General features: G+C 41.4%; 1 protein-coding gene across 2 annotated transcripts in view; it reads left to right on the forward strand.

Annotated features, from left to right (window-relative positions):
* ZDHHC17 (zDHHC palmitoyltransferase 17) overlaps positions 1-24,530 on the forward strand; it is a 108,729-nt gene that overhangs the window by 25,236 nt on the left and 58,963 nt on the right. For both annotated transcript variants that reach the window (XM_055396613.2, XM_055396612.2), the window contains exons 2-3: positions 1,854-1,957; positions 6,096-6,218. In XM_055396613.2, the coding sequence (XP_055252588.1) occupies positions 1,854-1,957; positions 6,096-6,218 (227 nt within the window). The remainder of the gene's footprint in view (positions 1-1,853; positions 1,958-6,095; positions 6,219-24,530) is intronic.

A 24,530-nucleotide genomic window follows, 5' to 3' on the forward strand; every position in this document is an offset into this window, starting at 1 on the left:
ACATGTTTTGTTGAATATATTGTCCTATTCTGTTTGTGAACTATGGCCAGGTTTTATTTTTCTTCAGATGTCTTATAGTCCTATAGAAAAGTCAGATTCAAAAGTTTAAAAAGTTATTTTCCCTATGGTAGGTGAAAATAATATAAAAATATTTAGAAAAAAGGAAGATCAGTGTTACTGATCTGAGAAGTGTCTTTCTCTTATCTTGTGCCACTGAATATAGAGCGTTGAGAAGATGAGAACTGGAATTCAGTGGAGAAATTTAATAGAAAAGTTTTTAAAAAATTAAATTGGGTAAGTTGTGTATTGGTTAGCTCCACTAATTATTCAGAGTATTGCTTACACCCAGCTACACCCAGCATAGTGTACTTGCTTGTGTTCACATTTCACCGATTGTACTTTAATGGAGTCCAAGAACAATCTCTCAAAAAAAAAATCACTTAATAAACTATATGCAGTATGTAGTTGTGGATCTTGGCTTAAGACTGTTGTCTACCTTCTTTCTTCTGCAAATGTGTATTTGTGATTGTTATGGTTGTATTTTAATATTGACGATAGCATTTTCTTAAGGAACTAAGCTTTCTTTGTTGAAAGGTTATATTAAGCAGAATTTATTTTTGTGAAACTTTAAAATTTTTTGTTTTTGAAAATATTCAGCAATATTGTTGATAGTCTTCTAAATGTATGGCCCAGACAAATCAGTTTTGGAATTTTTCACAAGTTGAATGGCTAAAGTGAACTGAAAACAATAGCCTTTTTTCCTCTAGTGAGCTGCCATTAAATTTGTATTACTAAATTTCAGTGGCCAAGAAAAAATGAATTATTCTAAGGATTTAATTCCTTCCAAATATCTTGTTATACCTTATCTTTTCATTTGCATGTGTATGCACCTATAAGAGAAAAATATAATTGTAGAGATTTGAATGGATGATAGTAGAGCCAAACGTGCTCAGTTTTTCTGTTTTCATATAGATGTAATTGGATCTTAGTGCTATATACTGAAGAAATTGACTATGCATAGCAAATTTTGTATTTTAAATAGAAAGTTGCACACAGTGTATAAGCTTTAGATGGATATACTGATAATATTGTATAAGGCTGTTTAAATTTGTATTTAAAAATTAGTTTCTTTAAGGATGTTGACATTTTTAGGATTACTTAAGTGAATTTTTGGGTGGTGCAGTGGTAAAGAACCTGCCTGCCAAAGCAGGAGATGCAGGAGACAAGGGTTCAATCCCTGGAACAGAAGGATCCCCGGGAGTAGGAAACGGCAACCCACTCCAGTATTCTTGCCTGGAAAATCTCATGGAAAGAGGAGCCTAATGGTCTGCAGTCCATGGGGTCACAGAGAGTCATAGACACGACTGAGTGGCTGGGCGCACACAGAGTGCACCCAGTTTTCTATGAAGGAGTATAAGAAAAGGGGATATCTGAGATTAATGACGTAATGACGTAATGTCCTGGGTTCCTTTTTTAGGACCTTAGTTTCTATTTGGCAGTGATGAAACTTTTGATGTAGAACTAGAGGTTATGCTGGAATAATAGAAAAATTGATCAGAGAGAATGAGAGTTGATTTGATGAAGAAGTAGAGTTCTATGGAGCTAAAGATAAATTTCAGTGATTAATTTGTCACTAATTTAAAGTCTTACAGCCGTGTATTTTGAGAGTTTGTGTAAGGGGTATATCTGTTTGAACATGCTTTTTCTCCGAAGAGTATGGGCTTTAGCATAAGGTTAAAGTTAATATTTTAAATAATGAACATTGTTCAAACAGCACAGAAGCAGTAGTAAAATACTGAAATATTTTCTGTACTTTTCTCATTTCTTCTGTGTAATTTTTTTTTCTTTAACAGGAAATCAAACCTCAGAGCCATTATAACCATGGATATGGTGAACCCCTGGGACGGAAAACTCACATTGATGATTATAGCACATGGGACATAGTTAAGGCTACACAGTAAGTTTTTGTTGGAGTTGTCTTCTTCTCTGCCATCTATTGTTAAGTCACCAACTGGGTGAGGTCCAGCTAAGGCTTTCAAGGAGAGTCTTCCGGGGAACCGCCATGTAGGTGAAGTAATGACTCCGCACTGGGAATGGGGCTTTGAAGGAACTGCTTTCCTATTCTGCAAACTCTGATACCTGTACCAGGAATGTAACATTGTTTTCAAGGCCGCTGGGGCGCAGAGGGTGGGACTGTGGTAGTTTTTAAAGAGTTTTGTTTATTATTTCGCGCCTTGCTGGGTCTGTTGCTGGGTAGCGGCTTTATCTAGCTGTGACGGCGGGGGTCCTCTCTGGCTGGGATGGCGGGGGTCCTCTCTGGCTGTGACGGTGGGGGGTCCTCTCTAGCTGGGACAGTGGAGTCCTCTCTGGCTGGGACGGTGGGGGTCCTCTCTAGCTGGGACGGTGGGGGTCCTCTCTAGCTGTGACGGTGGGGGGTCCTTTCTGTCTGGGACGGTGGGGGTCCTCTCTGGCTGGGACGGTGGGGGGTCCTCTCTGGCTGGGACGGTGGGGGGTCCTCTCTATCTGGGATGGCGGGGGTCCTCTCTGGCTGTGACGGTGGGGGGTCCTCTCTAGCTGGGACAGTGGGGTCCTCTCTGGCTGGGACGGTGGGGGGTCCTCTCTATCTGGGACAGTGGGGGTCCTCTAGCTGTGACGGTGGGGGGGTCCTCTCTAGCTGGGACGGCGGGGGTCCTCTCTGGCTGGGACGGTGGGGGGTCCTCTCTATCTGGGACAGTGGGGGTCCTCTAGCTGTGACGGTGGGGGGGTCCTCTCTATCTGGGACGGTGGGGGGTCCTCTCTATCTGGGACGGTGGGGGTCCTCTCTATCTGGGACGGTGGATGTCCTCTCTATCTAGGACGGCGGGGGTCCTCTCTGGCTGGGATGGCGGGGGTCCTCTCTGGCTGTGACGGTGGGGGGTCCTCTCTAGCTGGGACAGTGGGGTCCTCTCTGGCTGGGACGGTGGGGGGGTCCTCTCTATCTGGGACGGTGGGGGGTCCTCTCTATCTGGGACGGTGGGGGTCCTCTCTATCTGGGATGGTGGGGGTCCTCTCTGGCTGGGACGGTGGGGGGTCCTCTCTATCTGGGACGGCGGGGGTCCTCTCTGTCTGGGACGGCGGGGGTCCTCTCTGTCTGGGACGGCGGGGATCCTCTGGCTGGGACGGCGGGGGTCCTCTATCTGGGACAGCGGAGGTCCTCTCTGTCTGGGACGGCGGGGGTCCTCTCTATCTGGGACGGTGGGGGTCCTCTCTGGCTGGGACGGTGGGGTCCTCTATCTGGGACGGTGGGGGTCCTCTCTATCTGGGACGGTGGTATCCTCTCTGGCTGGGACGGTGGGGTCCTCTGTCTGGGACGGTGGGGGTCCTCTCTATCTGTGACGGCGGGGTTCTCTCTGGCTGGGATGGTGGGGGTCCTCTGGCTGGGACGGTGGGGTCCTCTATCTGGGACGGTGGGGGTCCTCTATCTGGGACTGTGGGGGTCCTCTCTATCTGTGACGGCGGGGTCCTCTCTGGCTGGGACGGCGGGGTCCTCTATCTGGGACGGTGGGGGTCCTCTATCTGGACGGCGGGGTCCTCTCTGGCTGGGACGGTGGGGTCCTCTCTATCTGGGACGGTGGGGGTCCTCTCTGTCTGTGACGGCGGGGTCCTCTCTGGCTGGGACGGTGGGGGTCCTCTCTGGCTGGGACGGTGGGGGTCCTCTCTATCTGTGACAGCGGGGTCCTCTCTGGCTGGGACGGTGGGGGTCCTCTCTATCTGTGACGGCGGGGTCCTCTATCTGGGACGGTGGGGGTCCTCTCTGGCTGGGACGGTGGGGTCCTCTCTGGCTGTGGTGCTCCGGCTTTTCATCACAGTGGCTCCTCTTCTTGTGGAGCATGCGCACTAGAGCTTCAGGCTTCAGTCGTTGTGGGCCATGGGCTTCGTTGCCCTGCAGCATGTGGGATCTTCCCAGACCAGGGACTGAACCCATGTCCCCTGCATTGGACCACCAGCGAAGTGTGGGAGTGTGGTAGTTTAAAATACCAAGTCCTCTGTTCTTCCTAAAAGTCTTCTGTTTTCCTTGACCAAAGATACCTTTGGTAGCTGAAAGTCTTGTTAACTTTTTCTTTTTTTCCTAGATTCCGAAAAATTTGATGTTGTTTACTTGCTGAGTTGTTTCTGACTCTTTTGTGACCCCATTGATGGTAGCCCACCAGGCTCCTCTGTCCACAGGATTTTTCAGGCAAAAGTACTGAAGTGGGTTGCCATGTCCTTCTCCAGGGGATCTTCCTGACCCAGGGATCGAACCTGCATCCTCTGCATTGCAGGTGGCTTCTTTACCAGTGAGAAGAACTTTTCGGAAAAGCCCGAAAACATTGATACTGCCAGTTTTTTCTTACTTTTGTGGACAGGCAGACTTTCTGAATTTCTTAGCCCACTGTCACCCTGCTTTACACTATGTACACACAGTCAAAACTCAGAGTACACCCTGGCAGCTCATTTACCAAGCTCTACATTAATTTTTCCTTTTCAAACCTTGCTTCCATTAATATATTCTTTCTCTCCTTTGTCATTAATCTCACACTCTAATGCATGATTTCCATCAGCAAATATACTTCAGCATCTTTCATCTTAAGAAAAAAGCCACCTTTCTTTATTCCACAAATACCCTCTAACTATATATGCGATCTGATTTCTACCTTTTAAAACATTTATTTAAGGTATGATTGCTACCTTTTAAAACATTTAAATTTTGAAACGTTTCAATCCTCCAGATAAATATAGAGAAGACTATAACTGTCAGATTAAGCAGATGCTAACATTTTGCTGTAATTGCTGCAGGTTGCTCAGCATCCTTTTTTCCTTATCTCCCCAAGGAAACTTCTCTTGAAATTACTGTGAATCATTTTCATGAACATTCCTCTGTGTGTGTATTCAGTTGCTCAGTCATAGTTCACTTAATTGGGCACGTGTAAACAGTTTTCTGAAAAAGCACAGAGAACTGAAGGTGCTACTGTCATCTCTTGTGAATTGTGGAACTCCTGCTTTTTGTTTAGGCTGATTGTGCGTGCGTGCGTGTGTACATACGCAGTATGGAGCCAGTGTAGGTGAGCATTAAAGCAATGAAGACTGTTAAATGTTAGTGAAGATTCATTTCTTTCTCTATTAACTATGATACGAATGTAGTTTTAATATTTGCTGCAAATGTTCCATTATTATGTCACCGTTCCCCCAGCCTCACCCTGTGGTATGCCTTCCCCGTTTTGGAGACCATTCTGATTAATATGGTCAAAGCTCATTTAAATTTGTTTCTGTGTCTCATATTTCCAAGAATCCAGTATTTTGTTTTGGATAAGGTTGAGGGTTTTTGAGACTCCATGATGGATTCTTGGTGATTTGTGGTATTTTTCTTTGCATTTTTGCTTGTGCATAAAAATTTCCACCTTATAGCATTTTGAGAAATATATATGCAGCCACACAATGACCTAAACAGAAAGAGAGGAAAAGGTTAAGCTCTGTGCACGCATCTTTCTTCTTTCTTAAATGAGCTGCTTTTCTCAAGCTCTTCCAGTAAACTTTCTCTTATATCTCATTGACTTAAACTCACAAGCCCCTTCCCCACCCCCCCTACTTCCCACCTCCACACTTCCTTTTTTATTTGCCTTTAGGAATACCAAAGCTAAATTTCTAAATAAAGTATCTTAAAGTTGTAAGACATCCTTTTTTTTGATGTTGTTCTAAGTCAATGATAAACTCTTTGTTATTGCTTCTTTATGACAATATTTTAACATGATTGTATGTATTTTTAATAAGCTGCCTTCATTAGTGGAATAGTGGTGATATTAATAAAAACAAAACTGATAGATATTTTTATTTATAGTATCCTGTTCTCTTCTACTTTATGAGTTATTGCATACTTAGAGAAGAGAATTTTAAAATTATAAAATGGGTTAGTAAAAACTGTTGGTATATTGATATTTCTAAAGTAACACTTTATATTGAGAAAGCCTGTTTAGTTTCCAGGTATCAAAATGGAGCATCAGTTTCTTCTAGAAGTGTTACTTTCAGCTTTAAATTTCCTGTCAAATAGTGGTAACAATCACGTTTTCCTTCTTTTTAAGATATGGAATATATGAACGCTGCCGAGAGTTGGTGGAAGCAGGTTATGATGTAAGGCAACCAGACAAAGAAAATGTTACACTCCTTCATTGGGCTGCCATCAATAACAGAATAGATTTAGTCAAGTAAGTATTTCTTTATTTTTAAGTTATTAGTTGTTACTACAAAATTATTGAGAATAATTATAAAATATATAATTTCCAAAATTCATAGCTTTTAAAATATAGTTTTGTATACTTTATTTTTGAGAAAAATCTGTTTTTAATGTATGTTGAATGTTTATTATGTAATGGATACTTTGCTTAGTGCTTTTCCATGTATATTTAAGATCTTAATTCTTGAAATAACCCTTGTGAAAAATGACAGTTTTTACTACTGTCCTAATAATTTGGAAACTGATGCATAAAGAGGTTAAATATACTACCAAGTGACATTTGGCTGTTAAAGGTTGACGTCTGGACTTTTAACTCAGGCAGTCTAATCTGTAGCTCACATTCTAAATATGAATTCTATGGAGAAAAGGAAAGAGGAGTTACAAAAATAGTAGGTAATAACCTTAACTTCATATCAGCATAAATGAAAAATACCTTGTATACTCAGTATATGTTATTTTTATTACTTATTTTTCTGCTTATTCAGTAATGATAAGTTAGATAAGCAGGAGTCAGAATGATAACGAAGTCTTAGTAAATCTGGCTTAATAGTCTCTGGCAATTTGGGCCTAAGATCTTTAGATAGAGACATGAATCTGAAATGAACTACTTGCAGATGTGCCTACAACATGCAGAGTTTAGAGATAAATAGGATGTTAATATCAAGTAAAAGAATTTGCCCTTAGAGTACTAAAAAAAGATTAGCAAGTAATAATTAAAGCATTACTGTGAATCACTCTCTTCTGGAGAGCATGTTTCCATCTTATTTGCTCTTTTCCCCCTGCTTACACCTCTGACTTTTCCTCTGCCTGCATGGGGTCTCTTGATGTCTAAATTCTGTTACTGTTTGTCAGAAAATGTTTTTATTTCATCTTCACTTGTGAAGGATATTTTCAGATGGCATAGAAATTTAGGTTGACCTTTTTTGTTTTATTTTTGTTTACTCATTGAGAGTATCATTCCACTGTTTTCTGGCTTCTGTTACTATTGATAAATCAGTCTAAGTATTACACTTTTAAAGGCTTTGCTTTTTTTTTTTCTTTCTTTTTTTCTGACTGCTTTTAAGTTTTTTTTCTTTCTGGTTTTCTGCAGTTTCATGATGACATTTCTAAGTGTGGATTTCTTTTATTTACTCTGAGATTGCAAGAAATTCTTGATTCTGTGGATTGATGTTTTCATCAGTTCTGGAAAAGCTCAGCCATTATTTCTTCAATTAGGGCTTCCCAGGTGGCACTAGTGGTAAAGAAACCACTTGCAAGTGCAAGAGACACAAGGGACACGGGTTCGATCCCTGGGTCGGGAATATCCCCTGGAGGAGGAAATGGCAACCCACTCCAGTATTCTTGCTGGAGAATCCATGGACAGAGAAGCGTGGTGGGTTACAGTCCATAGGGTCGCAAGGAGTTGGGACATGACTGATGTGACTTAGCATGTACACATTTCTTCAAATATTGCTTTTGCTCTGTTTTCTTTTTGTCTCTTCCCAGAATGCCAACTGAATGTATGTTTGACCTTTTCATTGCATACAGTGTCTCTTAACCTCTCTTCTGTGTGCACCATCCTTTTTTTCTCTGCTTCATTCTGGAAACTTCTTCTGACTTGCCTTCCAGTTCTTTTGTGCTCTGTGTGTTGTCTGCTGTTAAATCTATTCAGTGAGTTCCTAATTTTGTTTTTTAGTTCTAGAATTTTAGTTTTCTTTTAGCTTGTATTATTTGATTCTTTTGTTGCTGGGATTTTCCATCTTGTCTTACATACTTAAATATATAGTTATTATATAATCTGTATGAGAAGACAGCATTGGGAGCCCATGTGGGTCTGTAGCTGTCGTATTATTCTTTTGTGTGCCTGTTTTATCTTTGAATGTATACTAGGTGTTATGTTTGAAAACTCAGTTGTTGAATAATTTGAGGCCTAACGTGAGAAGATACCATTTGTTTTATTAAACTTAACTTTAAGGCTTTAGATTTTCTGGATCACTCAGGTGGCTGAAGACTATGCTAGAGCATGGTTTAGTTCTGGTTCTTAACTACTCCTACAGTTAAGCCTTTGGGGTCCCAACCCTTCTTTTGCTTTGACTGCTGAGGTTGCCTCTGGGCCAACTCTCCTGCCTCAGTTTTCTAAATTTTCCTAATTTTAACCTTCTCCTGAATCTTAATCTCCTGATGAAGGTGAATGCCCTTAATCTCCTTAGGTTTTATTTTTAGGAAATATTTCTTATATTTTGTTGAGCTTTTTAAAGTTTTCTTTAATTGAGTTGGTTCAAATTACCTAGGCTTATGTAGGCTCTGTATTTTTTTTTAATTACTGTTATTTTAATCACGTTCAGTTCAGTTCAGTCGCTCAGTCGTGTCCAACTCTTTGTGACCCCATGAACTGAGGCACGCCAGGCCCCCCTGTCCATCACCAACTCCCGGAGTCCTCCCAAACCCATGTCCATTGAGTCTGTGATGCCACCCAACCATCTCATCCTCTATCTCCCCCTTCTCTTCCTGCCCTCAATCTTTCCCAGCATCAGGGTCTTTTCAAATGAGTCAGCTCTTCTCATCAGGTGGCCACAGTATTGGAGTTTCAGCTTCAACATCAGTCCTTCCAATGAAAACCCAGGACTGATCTCCTTCAGGATGGACTGGTTGGATCTCCTTCAGTCCAAGGGACTCTCAAGAGTCTTCTCCAACACCACAGTTCAAAAGCATCAATTCTTTGGCGCTCAGCTTTCTTTATAGTCCAACTCTCACATCCATACATGACCACTGGAAAAACCATAGCCTTTGACTAGACGGACCTTTATTGGCAAAGTAATGTCTCTGCTTTTTAATATGCTGTCTAGGTTGGTCATAACTTTCTTTCCAAGGAGTAAGTGTCTTTTAATTTCATGGCTGCAGTCACCATTTGCAGTGATTTTGGAGCCCAGAAAAATAAGTCTGACACTGTTTCCACTGTTTCCCCGTCTATTTTCCATGAAGTGATGGGACAGTATGCCATGATCTTAGTTAAGCAATTACAAAAATTAAATAGTACGTAAAGTCTTACAATGAAAACAGCAGCCCCTCCCTACCTTTTAGTTCTATACCTCAGAGGTAACTATTTTCAATACTTTAGATGTTTCTTTCATTGTTGTATTTTCTATTTTTATGTTACTTTTATGTAGAAAGTTATCTTCTTTACACAAATGATAGCAAATGCTTTTTGGCTTTTTTCATTTAATTTTTGTTTCTTGAAGATTTTTCATATCAGTACAACTAGAGCTACATCATTCTTTTTAAAAAGCTGCATAATATTCAATTGTATGGACTTTATTTAATGGTTTACCTATTGGTGAACATTTAGATTGATTTTAGTGTTTTACTATTTCATACAGTGTTGCAATTAATATCTTCTTCACATAGCATTTTGCTTATGTTTGTATATATCTGTAGAATTCTTATGAGAAGGAAACTTTGGGAGGATGAATTTTAGTAAATATTGCCAACTTTTTTGCTGTTTCTAGGCTTATCAGTTATTTTATTTTGACTTTCCGTTTGGGGATAGCTTGATGTCCTAGAACACCTCACTGCTAATACTTCTTCCTCTATCTGCTGTTACAGTTTTAGTTAAATTACTTAAATTACTGTGTAAAGTTTAAACTGTTGTGCATATTTAAGTTCTCGCCGATAAGCCCAGAGGTGTTCAGTGATCCATTTTTTTTCTTGTAGACTTTTAATTTTTGTCTGAAGTAATAGTTGCTTTTTCCCCCTCATTTGTTTAACTTTCTGTATATCATAACTGATTGTTCCATACCCTTAAAGAGAACTGTAAAAACCATCTGTGTCTACAAATAGTATCAGATAATTTATTGGTTCCTTTTTTGGTGGAGTGGAGAGGATGAAATCATTTTTTAATTTCTCCATCTTTCTGTCTGGCAAAGACTGTTTGCTCTTGAGAGCTGCATACAGCCATCGACTTGAGACGTACCTTTGCATGCATTCTGTGAAATCCCTTTGCTCTGTTGTTGGTCTCAGTTTCCTGCATCTCAGATGCTTCTATCTGTTAGTTTACTCTGCTCTTAGTAGATAACTAAACTTTCTGATAACTTTCTGAAAGAGTGCTTGGGAGGAAAATGTTTTGAAGTTACCATCTCAAGCCCTTAAACCTTATTGGTTGGTTGGCTGAGCATAGACTTCTAGATTGAACTTAATTTTCTCAGAATTTTAAAGCATTACTTGATTATGTTTTTGCTTCAGGTGTTGCAGTTGAGATATGTTTGATCTTATTCTGTTGATCAAAAAGTCACATTTGTCTTGTGTAAAAATAAATAAGAAACTGTAAAATGAGAAGTGCAGACAGAAAGTTTTGATGTTGCCTGCCTTAACGGATTGTTCGCCACTTATGGACAAGTGAGGTTACAGAATAAAGACAGTAATTATAGAGTGGGTTAATAATTATAGTATCTGTGTATATTATATCTTCGGGGGGTAAACTTAATTTCCTACAATACATAGTCTAGCAAGTTACTTTCCTAAAACAAACATAATTGTGAGTATATACCATTTTCAATAGCAAGTAGTATTCGTAGCCTCAAGATTTTTACTTTTGAGTCTAGAATTACACCCCACTTTAAAGCTAAAGCATATTGCTATTTCATGGATGCTAGCGGAAGATACATGATTCTGGTAGAGACAAAGGCCTTTATTACTCATAGTGCAGCAGATAGCATGAGCATGTTCCTTACATAGCTGCCTCTTGCTCCCTAGGTTCTGTGGGAGCAGCTTGGTCCAGATGGATGTAGCAAACACAGTGAATATTCATTGCTTCTTTTAAGCAGTATTTAAGGTTTATTTTGCTTTATAACAAGAAAGTACATTTATTTCTTCTTTACTCAGGAAATAGAGATATAAAACATGACACTAATTCACAATTGCAACTCTTTCAGATATTCCAGTTTGAGCATTGATTACACATTAACTTTGTAATCATATATAGATGTAATGTTTTCAGTTTGGAAAGTCTAGGCGTGACTATAGGGTCTGTAACAAAACAAATGAAATGCAACTCAATATGAAAAAAAGACAAACATGAGCCAACTATTAGTTAGAAAGCTGGAGTCAGGATATTAGAAAAATGTTCTAGTAACTTTATGTTTTTAGATATAAACTGTATTTATTTATTTTAATTTGTTTTTAATTGAAGGATAATTGCAACACTGTGTTGGTTTCTGCCGTGTATCGGCATGAATCAGCCGTGGGTACACACGTGTCCCCGCCGTCCTGAACCTCGCTCCCACCCCCGCCCCATCCCCCTCTGGATTGTCACGGAGCGCCACACTGAGCTCGCTGAGCCACACAGCAAACCCCCACGGGCTCTGCGTTGCACATGGTGGCGTGCGCGGTGCCATGCTGCTCCCTGCCCCAGCCTCTGCTTCCCCTCCTGTGTCCACAGGTCTGTTGTCTGTGTGTGTCCATCGCTGCCCCCAGATAGGCTCATCAGTACAGTATTGCTCGATCCGCTCTGCATGCATTCACGTACGATATTTGTCTCTCTCCTCCTGACTGACTTCACCACGTATAATAGACTCTCAGTTCACCCACCTCAGCACCGACACAAGTGTGTTGCTTTTATGGCTGAGTAATACCCCATTGTGTGTGTGCCACAGCTTCTCTATCCACTCATCTGTTGGTAGACATCTCGTCTGCCCTATGTCCTGGCTATTGTAAACAGTGCTGCTGTGAGCATTGGGGTACACGTGTCTTTTTCAGCTGCAGTGTTCTCAGGGTATGTGCCCAGTAATGGGATTGTGGGGTCATATCCAGTATTCTTGCCTGGAGAATCCCATGGACGGAGAAGCCTGGTAGGCTACAGTCCACGGGTCGCATAGAGTCGGACACGACTGAGCGATGGAACGGAACAGAACGGAATGGCAGTTTTATTTCTAGTGTTTTTAAAAAAACACCATACTGTCTTCCATAGTGGCTATATCAATGTACATTTTCACCAGCAGTGCGAGAAGGCTCCCTTTTCTCCACACTCCCTCCAGCATTTGTTGTTTGCAGATTTTTTGATGATGGCCGTTCTAACTGATAAGTGGTACTTCATTATAGTTTTGATTTTCATTTTTCTAATAATGAGCAGTGTTGTGCATCTTTTCATGTGTTTATTAGCCATTTGTATTTCCTCTTTGGAGAAATGTCTGTTTAGGTCTTTTCCCCACTTTTTGATTGGAATGTTTGCTTTTCTGGTATTGAGTTGCATGAACTGCTTGTATATTTTGGAAATTAATACTTTGTCAGTTGTTTCAGTTGCTATTACTTTCTACCATTCTGTTTTTATTTTTTTCCACCTTGTTTATACTTTCCTTTGCTGTGCAAAAGCTTTTAAGTTTAATTAGATTATACTTGTTTATTTTTGTTTTTATTTCCATTACTCTAGGAGGTGGGTCATAGAGGATCTTGCTTTATGTCATTGAGTGTTCTGCCTGTGTTTTTCCTCTAAGAGTTTTATAGTTTCTGGTCTTACATTTAGGTCTTTAATCCATTTTGAGTTTATCTTTGTGTGTGCTGTTAGGAAGTGCTCTGATTTCATTCTTTTACACGTAGCTGTCCAGTTTTCCCATCATCATTCATTGAAGATAGTTTTCTCCTTTGTATATTCTTGCCTCCTTTGTCAAAGATAAGGTACCTGTAGTTGCGTAGATTATCTCTGGGCTTTCTAACTTGTTCCATTGGTCTATATTTCTATTTTTGTGCCAGTACCATACTACTTTGATGACTGTAGCTTTGTAGTGTACTCTGCAGTCAGAACAGTTGATTCCTCCAACTCCGTTCTTCTTTTACAAGATTGCTTTCGCTATTTGGGGTCTTTTGTGTTTCCATATGAACTGTGAAATTTTTGGTTCTAGTTCTGTGAAAAACGCCTTTCGTAATTTGATAGGGATTTCATTGAATCTGTAGATTGCTTTTGGTAGTATAATCATTTTCACAATATTGATTCTTTCAATCCAGGAATGTGGAATATCTGTCCATATGTTTATATTGTCTTTGATTTCTTTCATCAGGTAGGTTTATTCTTAGGGTTTGTTGTTGTTGTTGCAGTGGTAAATGGGATTGATTCCTTGATTTCTCTTTCTGATTTTTAGTTGTTAATGTATAGGAATGCCAGTGATTTCTGTGTATTGATTTTGTATCATGTGCCTTTACTAGAGCTGATTAGCTCTATAGTTTTCTGATAGTATCTTTAGGGTTTTCTTAGTACAGTATCATGTCATCTGCAAACAGTGAGAGTTTTACTTCTTCTTTTCCAATCTGGATTCCTTTTATTTCTTTTCTTTTCTGATAGCCATGGCTAGGACTTCCAAAACTATGTTGAATAATAGTGGCAAGAGTGGGCACCCTTTTTGTTCCTTATCTTAGATGAAATGCTTTCAGTTTTTTACCATTGAAAATGTTTGCTGTGGGTTTATTATGTTGAGGTAGGTTCCCTCTATGGCCAGTTTTTTTTTAGCGAAAGTTTTTTATCATAAATGGGTGCTGAATTTTGTCGAAAGCTTTTTCTGCATCTATTGAGATTATCATTTGGTTTTTGTCTTTCAGTTTATTGATATGGTGTATCACATTGATTGATTTGTGTGTATTGAATCCTTGCCTCCCTTGGATAAACCCAGCTTGGTCATGGTGTATGAACTTTTTAATGTGTTGATGGATTCTGTTTGCTAGAATTTCACTGAGGATTTTTGCATTTGTGTTCATCAGTGATATTGGCTTGTAATTTGTTTGTTTGTCATATCTTTATCTGTTTTGGTATCAGGGTGACGGTGGCCTTGTAGAATAAATTTGGAAGTGTTCCTGCCTCTTCAGTTTTTTGGAAGAGCTTGAGAAGCATAGGCATTAGATGTTCTCTAAATGTTTGATAGAATTTGCCTAGGTTTTTGGGTTTTTTTCGGAGATTTTTTTACCACAGTTTTGATTTTGATTTCCTTGTGATTAGCTTGTTCATAGTTTCAATTTCTTCCTGGTTCAGTCTTGGAAGATTGAATTTTTTTAAGAATCTTTGCATTTCTTCTAGGTTGTCCATTTTATTGGCATATAGTTGCTCTTATAATCTTTTGTATTTCTGCATTGTTGTAACCTCTCCTTTTTGTTGATTTGATTTTGCTGATTTGATTCTTCTCCCTTTTTTTCTTGATGAGTATGGCTAATGGTTTGTCAATTTTGTTTATCTTCTCAAAGAACCAGCTTTCAGTTTTTTTTTTGTTTTTTACTATTGTTTCTTTCACTTCTTTTTCATTTATTTCTGCTCTGATCTTTGTGGTTTCTTTTCTTCTGCTAACTGTAAGGATTTTTGTTCTTCCTTTTCTAGTTGTTTTAGCTGTAAAGTGAGGTTGTCTATTTGGTATTTTTGTTTCCTGAGGTGGGATTGTACTGTTGTAAACTTACCTCTTAGAACTGCTTTTGCTGCATCCCATAGGTTTTCAGTTGTGTTTTCGTTGTCATTTGTTTCTAGGAATTTTTTGATTGCCCTTTTTATTTCTTCAGTAATCTGTTGGTTATTTAGAAACATATTGTTTAACCTCCATGTGTTTGTGTTTTTTAAAGTTTTTTTTCCTATAATTGATATCTAGTCACATAGCGTTGTGGTCAGAGAAGATGCTTGGTACAATTTCAGTTGTCTTAAATTTACTGAGGCTTGACTTGTGACCCAAGATGTGGTTTGCCCTAGAGAATGTTCCAGGTGTGCTTGAGAAGAAAGTGGTATTCTTCTACATTTGGATGGAATGTCCTGAAGATACCAATAAGGCCTATCTGGTCTAATGTGTCATTTAAGACTTGTGTTTCCTTGTTAATTTGCTGCTTCGATGATCTATCCATTGGTGTGAGTGGGTTGTTAAAGTCTCCAACTATTACTGTATTACTTGCAGTTTCCCCTTCTATGTCTGTTGGTGTTTGCCTTACGTATTAAGGTGCTCCAGTGTTGTGTGCATAAATATTTACAATTGTTAGGTCTTCTTCTCACATTGATCCCTTGATTGTTATGTAGTGTCCTTCATTGTCTCTTGTTATATTCTGTGTCTCTTTTGTCAGATACGAGGATTGCTGCTCTGGTTTTCTTTTGATTTCCGTTTGCATGGACTCTTTTCCATCCTCTTACTTTCAGCCTGTATGTATCTCTAGCTCTGAAGTGGGTCTCTTAAAAGTAGAATATATATGGATCTTGTTTTTGTATCCATTCAGCCAGTCTGTGTCTTTTGGTTGGAGCATTTAATCCATTTACATTGAAAGTAATTATTAATATATATGTCTCTTTTGACATTTTCTTGTTTTTGATTTGTTTTTGTAGGTCTTTTCCTTCTCTTGTCTTTCCTGCCTACAGAAGTTCCTTTAACATTTGCTGTCAAGCTGGTTTGGTGGTACTAAATCCTCAGCTCTTGCTTTTGTGTAAAGCCGTTGACTTCTCCATCAGTTTTGAATGAGACCCTTGCCAGGAACAGTAATCTTGGTTGTAGATTTTTCCCTTTCAGTACCTGAAATATATCCTGCCATTCCCTTGACCTTCAGAGTTTCTGCTGAAAGATCAGCTGTTAATCGTATGAATATGAGATTGTATTTCCTTTGTGTGTTACTTTTCCCTTGCTGCTTTTAGATTTCTTTCTGTGAATTTAATCTTTGTTAGATTGATTAGTATGTGTCTTGGTGTGTTTCTCCTTGGGTTTATCCTGTTTTGGGAGGACTCTGCTTCTTGGATTTGATTGACTGTTTTCTTTTCCATGCTAGGGAGGTTTTTAACTGTAATCTCTTCAGTTTTCTCAGATCCTTTCTTTTCCCCTTCTTCTTCTGGAACCCCTATAATTTGAATGTTGGTGTGTTTAATATTATCACAGAGGTTTCTGAGGCTATCCTCAGTTCTTTTCATTCTTTTTTCTTTATTCTGCTCTTCAGTAGTTATTTCTAATATTCTGCTTTCCAGCTCATTTATCCGTTCTTCTGCCTGTTACTCTGCTATTGATTCCTTTTAGAGTGTTTTTAATTGCATTAACTGTGTTGTTTCTTTCTGTTTATTCTTTATTTCCTCTAGGTCTTTGTTAAATGTATTAATTGATTCTTGGATTTTCTCCATTCTGTTTTCAAAGTTTTGGACCATCCTGACTATCATTACTCTGAATTCTTTTTCAGGTAGTTTGCCTATTTCCTCTTCGTTTGTTTGGTATTGTAAGTTTTTAACTTGTTGCTTCATTTGTGCAATATTTCTCTGTCTTTTCATTTTTTTCCTAACTTGAGGTCTCCTTTTCTCAGACTTTACAGTCATATTCCTTCTTCTTTTTGGTTTCTGCCCACGGTGGGTTAGGTTGGTCCAGTTGTTTGTGTGGGCTACAGGTTGGGAGGACTTGTCTCTGCATTCTGGTTGGAGGAGGTGAGCTTTTTTCCCACTGATGAGCAGGACTGTATGGGGTGGTATGTTTTAGGGTGTTTGTGGGAAGCCTGTCTGCTGATGATTGAGTTTGTGTTTTTGTCTTATTTGTTGTTTGGGTGAGGTGTCCTATGCTGGGTGCTGCCAGACCTTGGATACATGTGGGGACATTTGTGGGAGTTCTCAGCTCTCCGGTAGTCTAGGGTCTTGGACTCAGAGGTCCCATTCCAGGGGCTCAGGCCTGATCTCTGGTTGGGGAACCAAGATTCCACAAGCTGTTTGTTATGGGCATGAAAGGGGATTAAAACAAAAGACAAAACAAGAAACAAAGGAAAAACCCCAGACAAATGGAAAATACAATATCAGACAAATAAAAGCAAAGACAAAGGAACATACTCAAACATAAAATTAAAACAGCCGAAGAAAAAGGAAGTAGATGAGAGTAACCTGATGACCAAAGGAAATAAAAATGGCATTGACCAGTTACAAACGAAACTAAAACACAAACCAAAAAACAAGACCAAAACAAAGCAGAGGGCCAACTGGGGAATAAAGCAATGAAAACAAAGCAAACTAACAAACATGGTGAAATAAAGAAAGGAGGAAAAGAAAAAAACCCACAGAACCAGAAAAGGCTAATGAGTAGGTTCAGTTCAGTTCAGTTGCTCAGTCGTGTCTGACTCTTTGCGACCCCATGAACCGCAGCATGCCAGGCCTCGCTGTCCATCACCAACTCCCGGAGTCCACCCAAACCTATGTCCATTGAGTCGGTGATGCCATCCAACCATCTCATCCTCTGTCGTCCCCTTCTCCTCCTGCCCTCAATCTTTCCGCATCAGGGTGTTTTCCAGTGAGTCAGCTCTTCTCATCAGGTGGTCAAAGTATTGGACTTTCAACTTCAGCATCAGTCCTTCTAGTGAATATTCAGGACTGATCTCCTTTAGAATGGACTGGTTGGATCTCCTTGCAGTCCAGGGGACTCTCAAGAGTCTTCTCCAACACCACAGTTCAAAAGCATCAATTCTTCATCATTCAGCCATCTTTATAGTCCAACTCTTACATCCATACATGACTACTGGAAAAAGCCATAGCTTTGACTAGACAGACCTTTGTTGGCAAAATAATGTCTCTACTTTTTAACATGCTGTCTAGGTTGGTCATAACTTTTCTTCCAAGGAGCAAGCATTGTTTAATTTCATGGCTGCAATCACCATTTGCAGTGATTTTGGAGCCCCCCCAAAATAACATCTGTCACTGTTTCCATTGTTTCCCCATCTATTTGCCATGAAGTGATGGGACTGGATGCCATGATCTTAGTTTTCTGAATGTTGAGTTTTAAACCAACTTTTTCACTCTGCTCTTTCACTTTTATCAAGAGGCTCTTTAGTTCTTCTTCCCTTTCTGCCATAAGGGTGGTGTCATCTGCATATCCGAGGTTATTGATATTTCTCCCAGCAATCTTGATTACAGTTTGTGCTTCGTCCAGCCCAGTGTTTCGCATGATGTACTCTGCATATAAGTTAAATAAGCAGGGTGACAATATACAACCTTGACGTACTCCTTTTCCTATTTGGAACCAGTCTGTTATTCCATGTCCAGTTCTAACTGTTGCTTCCTGACCTGCATAGAGATTTCTCAGGAGGCAGGTCAGGTGGTCTGGTATTCCCATCTCTTGAAGAATTTTCCACATTTTTGTGGTGATCCACACAGTCAGAGGCTTTGGCATAATCAATAAAGCAGAAGTAGATGTTTTTCTGAACTCTCTTGCTTTTTTGATGGTCCACTGGATATTGGCAATTTGCTCCCTGGTTCCTCTGCCTTTTCTAAATCCAGCTTGAACATCTGAAAGTTCACGATTCACATACTGACTTGAAGAATTTTGAGCATTACTTTGCTAGTGTGGGAGATGAGTGCAATTGTGCAGTAGTTTGAGCATTATTTGGCATTGCCTTTCTTTGGGACTGCAATGGAGACTGACCTTTTCCAGTCCTGTGGCCACTGCTGAGTTTTCCAAATTTGCTGGCATATCAAGTGCAGCACTTTCACAGCATCATGTTTCAGGATTTGAAATAGTTCAACTGGAATTCATCACCTCCACTAGCTTTGTTGTTAGTTATGCTTTCTAAGGCCCACTTGACTTCACATTCCAAGATGTCTGGCTCTAGGTGAGTGATCACGCCATCGTGATTATCTTGGTCGTGAAGATCTTTTTTGTACAGTTCTTCTGTGTATTCTTGCCACCTCTTCTTAATATCTTCTGCTTCTGTTAGGTCCATACCATTTCTGTCCTTTATCGAGCCCATCTTTGCATGAAATGTTCCCTTGGTATCTGAAATTTTCTTGAAGAGATCCCTGGTCTTTCCCATTCTGTTGTTTTCCTCTATTTCTTTGCACTGATCGCTGAGGAAGGCTTTCTTATCTCTCCTTGCTATTCTTTGGAATGCTGCATTCAAATGGGTTATATCTTTCCTTTTCTCCTTTGCCTTTCACTTCTCTTCTTTTCACAGCTATTTGTAAGACCTCCTCAGGCAACCATTTTGCTTTTTTGCATTTCTTTTTCTTGGGGATGGTCTTGATCCCTACCTCTTATACAATGTCATGAACCTCCGTCCATAGTTCACCAGTCACTCTGTCTGTGAGATCTAATCCCTTGAACCTATTTGTCACTTCCAGTGTATCATCGTAAGGAATTTGATTTAGGTCATACTTGAGTGGTCTAGTGGTTTTCCCCACTTTCTTCAATTACGTCTGAATTTGGCAATAATTTCGTGATCCAAGCCACAGTAGAGCTGGAAGAGTATAAAGGAAATAAAAGTGTGATTAAAATTAAAATGTTCTCAAAAGCTTAAATAGGTTTAATAATAAATCAACAATCATAGCAACAGATAAAAAAAATCCAGAACCAACTTCAGAATGCATCAAAATATAAGAATAATAGTGTTTTTTCTCACATCTCAGCTGTCAGCGTTCTTTCCCTTGCTGTAAGTCACAGTCCACACATCCACCTCCTGAGGTTGATTTCCAAAACTAGGCTGGTCGCTGTACCTGTGGTGGGGACAGCTCAGACTCATTTGGCCCTCCTCCTGTGTGTTCTTGCCTCCAATGTCCACAGCTGCCAGAGCTAGGTTGTTTTCTTTTGTGGGGACTCTCATTATCCTTTTATATGTTCTGTAGACACAGAGTCTGCCTTGTTGATCGTGTGGATTTAATCTGCAGCTTGTACAGCTGGTACACTGCCTCTGGAGTTCAGTCGTGCCTTTAGCCCACCTCTGCATGTGGGTCATCCACAGTCGTTCTCTCCTGAGACTGCCCTTTGGGACTTGGGTCTGCCTCCGCGAGGACCTGGTTGGAGGTGGTGCAGCTGCTTGGATGGCAGCGCCAGGAGTGCAGGGGAGCCGGCGGCCACGGGCACAGAGATGCGGCACTGTCAGGGGATTTTCCAGCCTCTGGCAGCTCTGCCACTGTGAGGCTTGAGTGTGGAGCTGGTGCAGCTGCGTGGGTTGTGGGAACCCTGGCAGTGCCGAGGAGGCAGGGACGCTGGTGTCCTCAGGCTCAGGTCCTGTGGCGCTTTCTGCTCTCAGTCACGCGGTCGTGTCTGACTCTGTGGCCCCATGGACTGCAGCCCGCCAGGCTCGTCCGTCCATGGGCTTCTCCAGGCAAGGACACTGGAGTGGGTTGCCATGCCCTTCTGTAGGGGATCATCCCAGCCCAGAGACTGAACCCAGGTCTCCTGCATTGCGGGCAGATTCTTCACCATCTGAGTCACCAGGAACGCCCTATTAGTCTTTTTTAGTAGCTTCTGGCAGCTGCTGTTCAAAATGTTTCACTGGCTCGCCCTTCTATGTTGTTTGGCACAGCTGGCGCTCAGAAGACCCCCCACTAGCTGGGGTCCTTCTCTGCTGCTTAGCACAGCAGGTGCTCAAAGTACCCCCCTGGCTGGGATCCTTTCGTTTGCTCCGCAGATCAGGCACTCAAAAATCCAGCCTCTCTGGGGTCTTTCTCTGTTGGGCAGCTGCCAGCACACGCGTGTAGGAAAAGAGAGGCTACAATTTTGGCCCCACACCCTGCGCATGACTCAGCAGTATTGCCTTGCCTCCACGGCTGCCCGGCTTTCCTCCAAAGGTATTCCGCACTGTGATCTCCCTTATGCCCCTTCCAGCTGTCTCAGTGCAGTCAACGGCAGACCTCACCCTTGGATTGCTCTCCAGTCCCCGCACTGCAGCCTCAGCTGCCACCCGTTCCAGGAGGCTTGCACCCTTGTCTGGGGTCTGCGGGGCTGTGGCGAGGGTTGTCTGCGTGGTTCTTACTCCACTCACTGGCACAGACCAGCTGGTGCCTGCGCCCATTGGCCTCAAATGCCTCCCTTCTGTCTGAAGCGGTTGGTTTGGTGTGGGGCTCTGACCCCTGCTTCAGTTCCCCAACCCTTGGATGGAGGTCCAGTCCTGCTCACTCTCCTCTTTTTCCCTTCCTTCCTTCATCTTACTGAATTTTGTGTGAAAGGAGTCTATATATTCCTTTCCAGTGGGCAGGGACTCCTGTCCACTCTCAACTGGAATTCTGTGAGATCTTGTGCATCTGAAGATGTATTCCTGGTGCAGCTGTGGAGAGAGATGCACTCCCATGTCCACCTACTCCTCCACCATCTTCTCTCTCATCCTGCCTTTTTCCCCTGGTGTTTTTATTTTTAATTTAGAGACTAACACAGAAAGCATGGCTTTGTCAGCAACAATGTGACTACCAAGAATTTATATACTCCCTTTTGGAAACAATTTCAAATGCAGATATCATTTTGTTCAAATGTTTGCAGCAGATAAGGTACTTGTGTCTGGAACACACACACAGAATTTTCACAATTCATGGATAAGAGACAACCCCATTTAAAAACGGGCCAATAATTTTGAAGGTATTTCTCAAAAGAAAATTTACGAAAGGTCAGTAAACTCACAAAAAGTTACCCAGCATCATTAGTTGCTGCTGCTGCTGCTGCTGCTAAGTCACTTCAGTCATGTCCGACTCTGTGTGACCCCATAGACGGCAGCCCACCAGGCTCCCCCGTCTGTGGGATTCTCCAGGCAAGAACACTGGAGTGGGTTGCCATTTCCTTCTCCAATGTGTGAAAGTGAAAAGTGAAAGTGAAGTCGTTCAGTCACGTCAGACTCATAGCGACTCCATGGACTGCAGCCTACCAGGCTCCTCCGTCCATGGGATTTTCTAGGCAAGAGTACTGGAGTGGCTTGCCATTGCCTTCTCCGCATTAGTTACTAAGGAAATGTAAAACTAAGGAAATGTAAAACTAAAACCATGGTGGGCACCACTTCACACCCACTAGGATGAGTATAATAAAGAAAGATGGACAATAAGCCTTAGCAGGAATGTAGAAAAATTGGAATCTCAAACATGGCTAATGAGAATGTAACGAGGGCAGTCAGTTTGGAAAAAAAGAACTGTAGAGCAATTATTTTACTTTATACGTATGCAGGAGAACTGAAAAGCTATGCCCACACAAAGTTTTTAAGCAAATGTTCATAACAGTGTTCTCCATAATAGCCAAAAAGTAGAAGCACCGCAAATGTTCATCAGTGAATGGCAGATAAACAAAATGTGTGGTCTGTCCACATGATGGAATATTATTCATCTATGAGTAAAGCGCTGACACATGCTACAGTGTGGATAAACCGTGAGAGCATGCTCAGAGAAAGAAGCCAAACACAGACGGCCATTATTGTACGACTCTGTCAATAAAAGTCCAGAATAAGCAAATAAAAGAACTGAAAGTGGACTGGTGACTGCCAGGGGCTGGGGATGGGGAGGAGGGTAGAGCGATATGCTCACGGGTTTTTTTCAAGATGATGGGAATTTTCTGGAACTGCATAGAGCTGATGGTTAAGTACTAAACATCAGTGAACGGATGGTTGAAGTGAAAGATGAACTGCTCCTCCCGTTAGTCACTGGCTTCTTCATTCATCAGGATTGCAAAGAACATTAGGGTCCACACTGAGCAAGTCAGGAGTCAGCGGGCTGTGCTGTGGGGCCATGTCTCAGACCCCCTGCGGGAGCAGGTCCTAGCAGTTAGGGCAGCTGGGGACACAGCAGGTGAAGCGACTTAGGTGCCATCTCCATGTGATTCAGTGTGAGAACAGTAGGTTCCTCCTCAAACTCTCAGGGCACCAAACTGGCACCAAATTGTACAATCGCTCTTATTTTAACTCTGGGAGACAGTGAAGGACAGGGAAGCCTTGTGCGCTGAAGTCTGTGGCAGTGGCCAAGACTCAGATACAACTTAGTGACTGAACAGAGAGCAAGTCTCTTAACTCAAGAATCAATCTAAAGCAGTTACAAAAGTGACCTTCTAGAAGTGAGTCAAATTTCCCATGAACTGGCTGAAACAAGCCAGATGACTCTGGTTTGGATGAAAGATGATATGCAGTAACAGATTCTGTAGAACCTTCCTCTTCTCTGTAAAGCTCACCTGAGATGTGAGATGGCTGTAACAGTGATGAGGAAGAACAGGGAGAGACCGCTCCTCACCAGACTCCTGAGCATATCAGTAATCAGCTGTACGGGAAATACACGGAAATAAAAGTTGGCTGTTCTTCTGAATTGTTCAAAGAAGTACTTGGGTATGAAGCTCCACAGTGTGTACTTGGAGATGATCCTGTTGTCCTTGTACTTATGCAGGATGTAGGCCTCCGTGCCTGGCAGGGGGGCTCCTGATGGCCCACGTGAATGGTCCAGCTGTCTACCCAATCCTCCTCCCCACCACAGCATCTGTGCATGAGTGTCCGCACCAGGCTGCAGTCCGTGGCTCCTCGGCTGCGCCCACTTGATCAGTGCCCCCAAGCTGGCTAGGCGGGCCCTACTGGTTACAGTCTAGGAGCGCCAGGCGGTGCCTGCGGGGTGACCGCTCAGCAGCCAGGGCATGCACACGAGTGTTGGAGCTGTGGGGCTTCTGGCTGGTAGTGTGCTGGCCAGTGGATCTGCTGCTGCTCTGCTTGCCACGCAGTCTCTTGTCTGCTCCGCTCCCTCCTCTTGTCATTGCTTTCATAGTATGTAGGAAGCAAGGTTGCTCTTTGTTCCAGAGGGAGACATTACCTCATCCTCAAGGTTGCCAGCTGCACGCACAGCTCTGAGAAACGTCTTATGTGAAGAGTGGTTAGGACCTTGCAGTCTTCTCATATACTCAGCAAGACATGGGGAGCACCAATGGAGAAGTATCTTATGTTCCATCAGGACGTGTTAAAGAAACTTACTGCAAGCAAAGTAGTTGGGTCACTTTCATGATGATAAGATTAAAGTAAGTATAATTTGGAAAGGAGGAGACCTTCACCTATCCTGGATTTCTCATATTTCTAAGGTTTTCAAGTGGAAGTCTTTGAACTCTTCCTTAAACTTTATCCTGATAGAATGAACTAGAAAGGTTTAGTTTGGCTTTAGTGGTCTCCTTTTTCCTCAAGATTCTTCATTAACAACAGATGATTATGCTTGCAGTCTGTAATTTCAGTTTGATTTCAAGTCAGTGAGCTTGGGGCTTTGTTAAGATATGCAGCTTATAAATTCTGAGGACACACTACGTGTGTGGCTTACTCTTCTCTGGCAACATGTAAGTTTTTATTCTTTATCCTCCACTTTGTGAAAGTTGACATCATTGTACATTGATATGGTCCTTTTATAGCTGTTGTACTTTGGGGAGATTTTTTAGTTTATCTTCTAATCCTTCTTTTGCATTTCTAATTTTATCTTTTGTGTTTTCAATTTGGAGCATCCTTTGTTGATCTCTGCCTCTCACTCCACTTTAAAAAAGTGTTTTGTTCTTATGTCATGAGTATTATATTTTATTTTTTTGGAGGATATTAATTATTTGTTGTTTGGTTGCTCAGTCATGTCCAACTCTTTGTGACCCCATGGACTGCA

Source organism: Moschus berezovskii, chromosome 6 (assembly GCF_049115385.1).
Source record: "Moschus berezovskii isolate FMDL1 chromosome 6, NW_MosBer_1.0, whole genome shotgun sequence".
In the NCBI taxonomy this organism is placed as follows: domain Eukaryota; kingdom Metazoa; phylum Chordata; class Mammalia; order Artiodactyla; family Moschidae; genus Moschus; species Moschus berezovskii.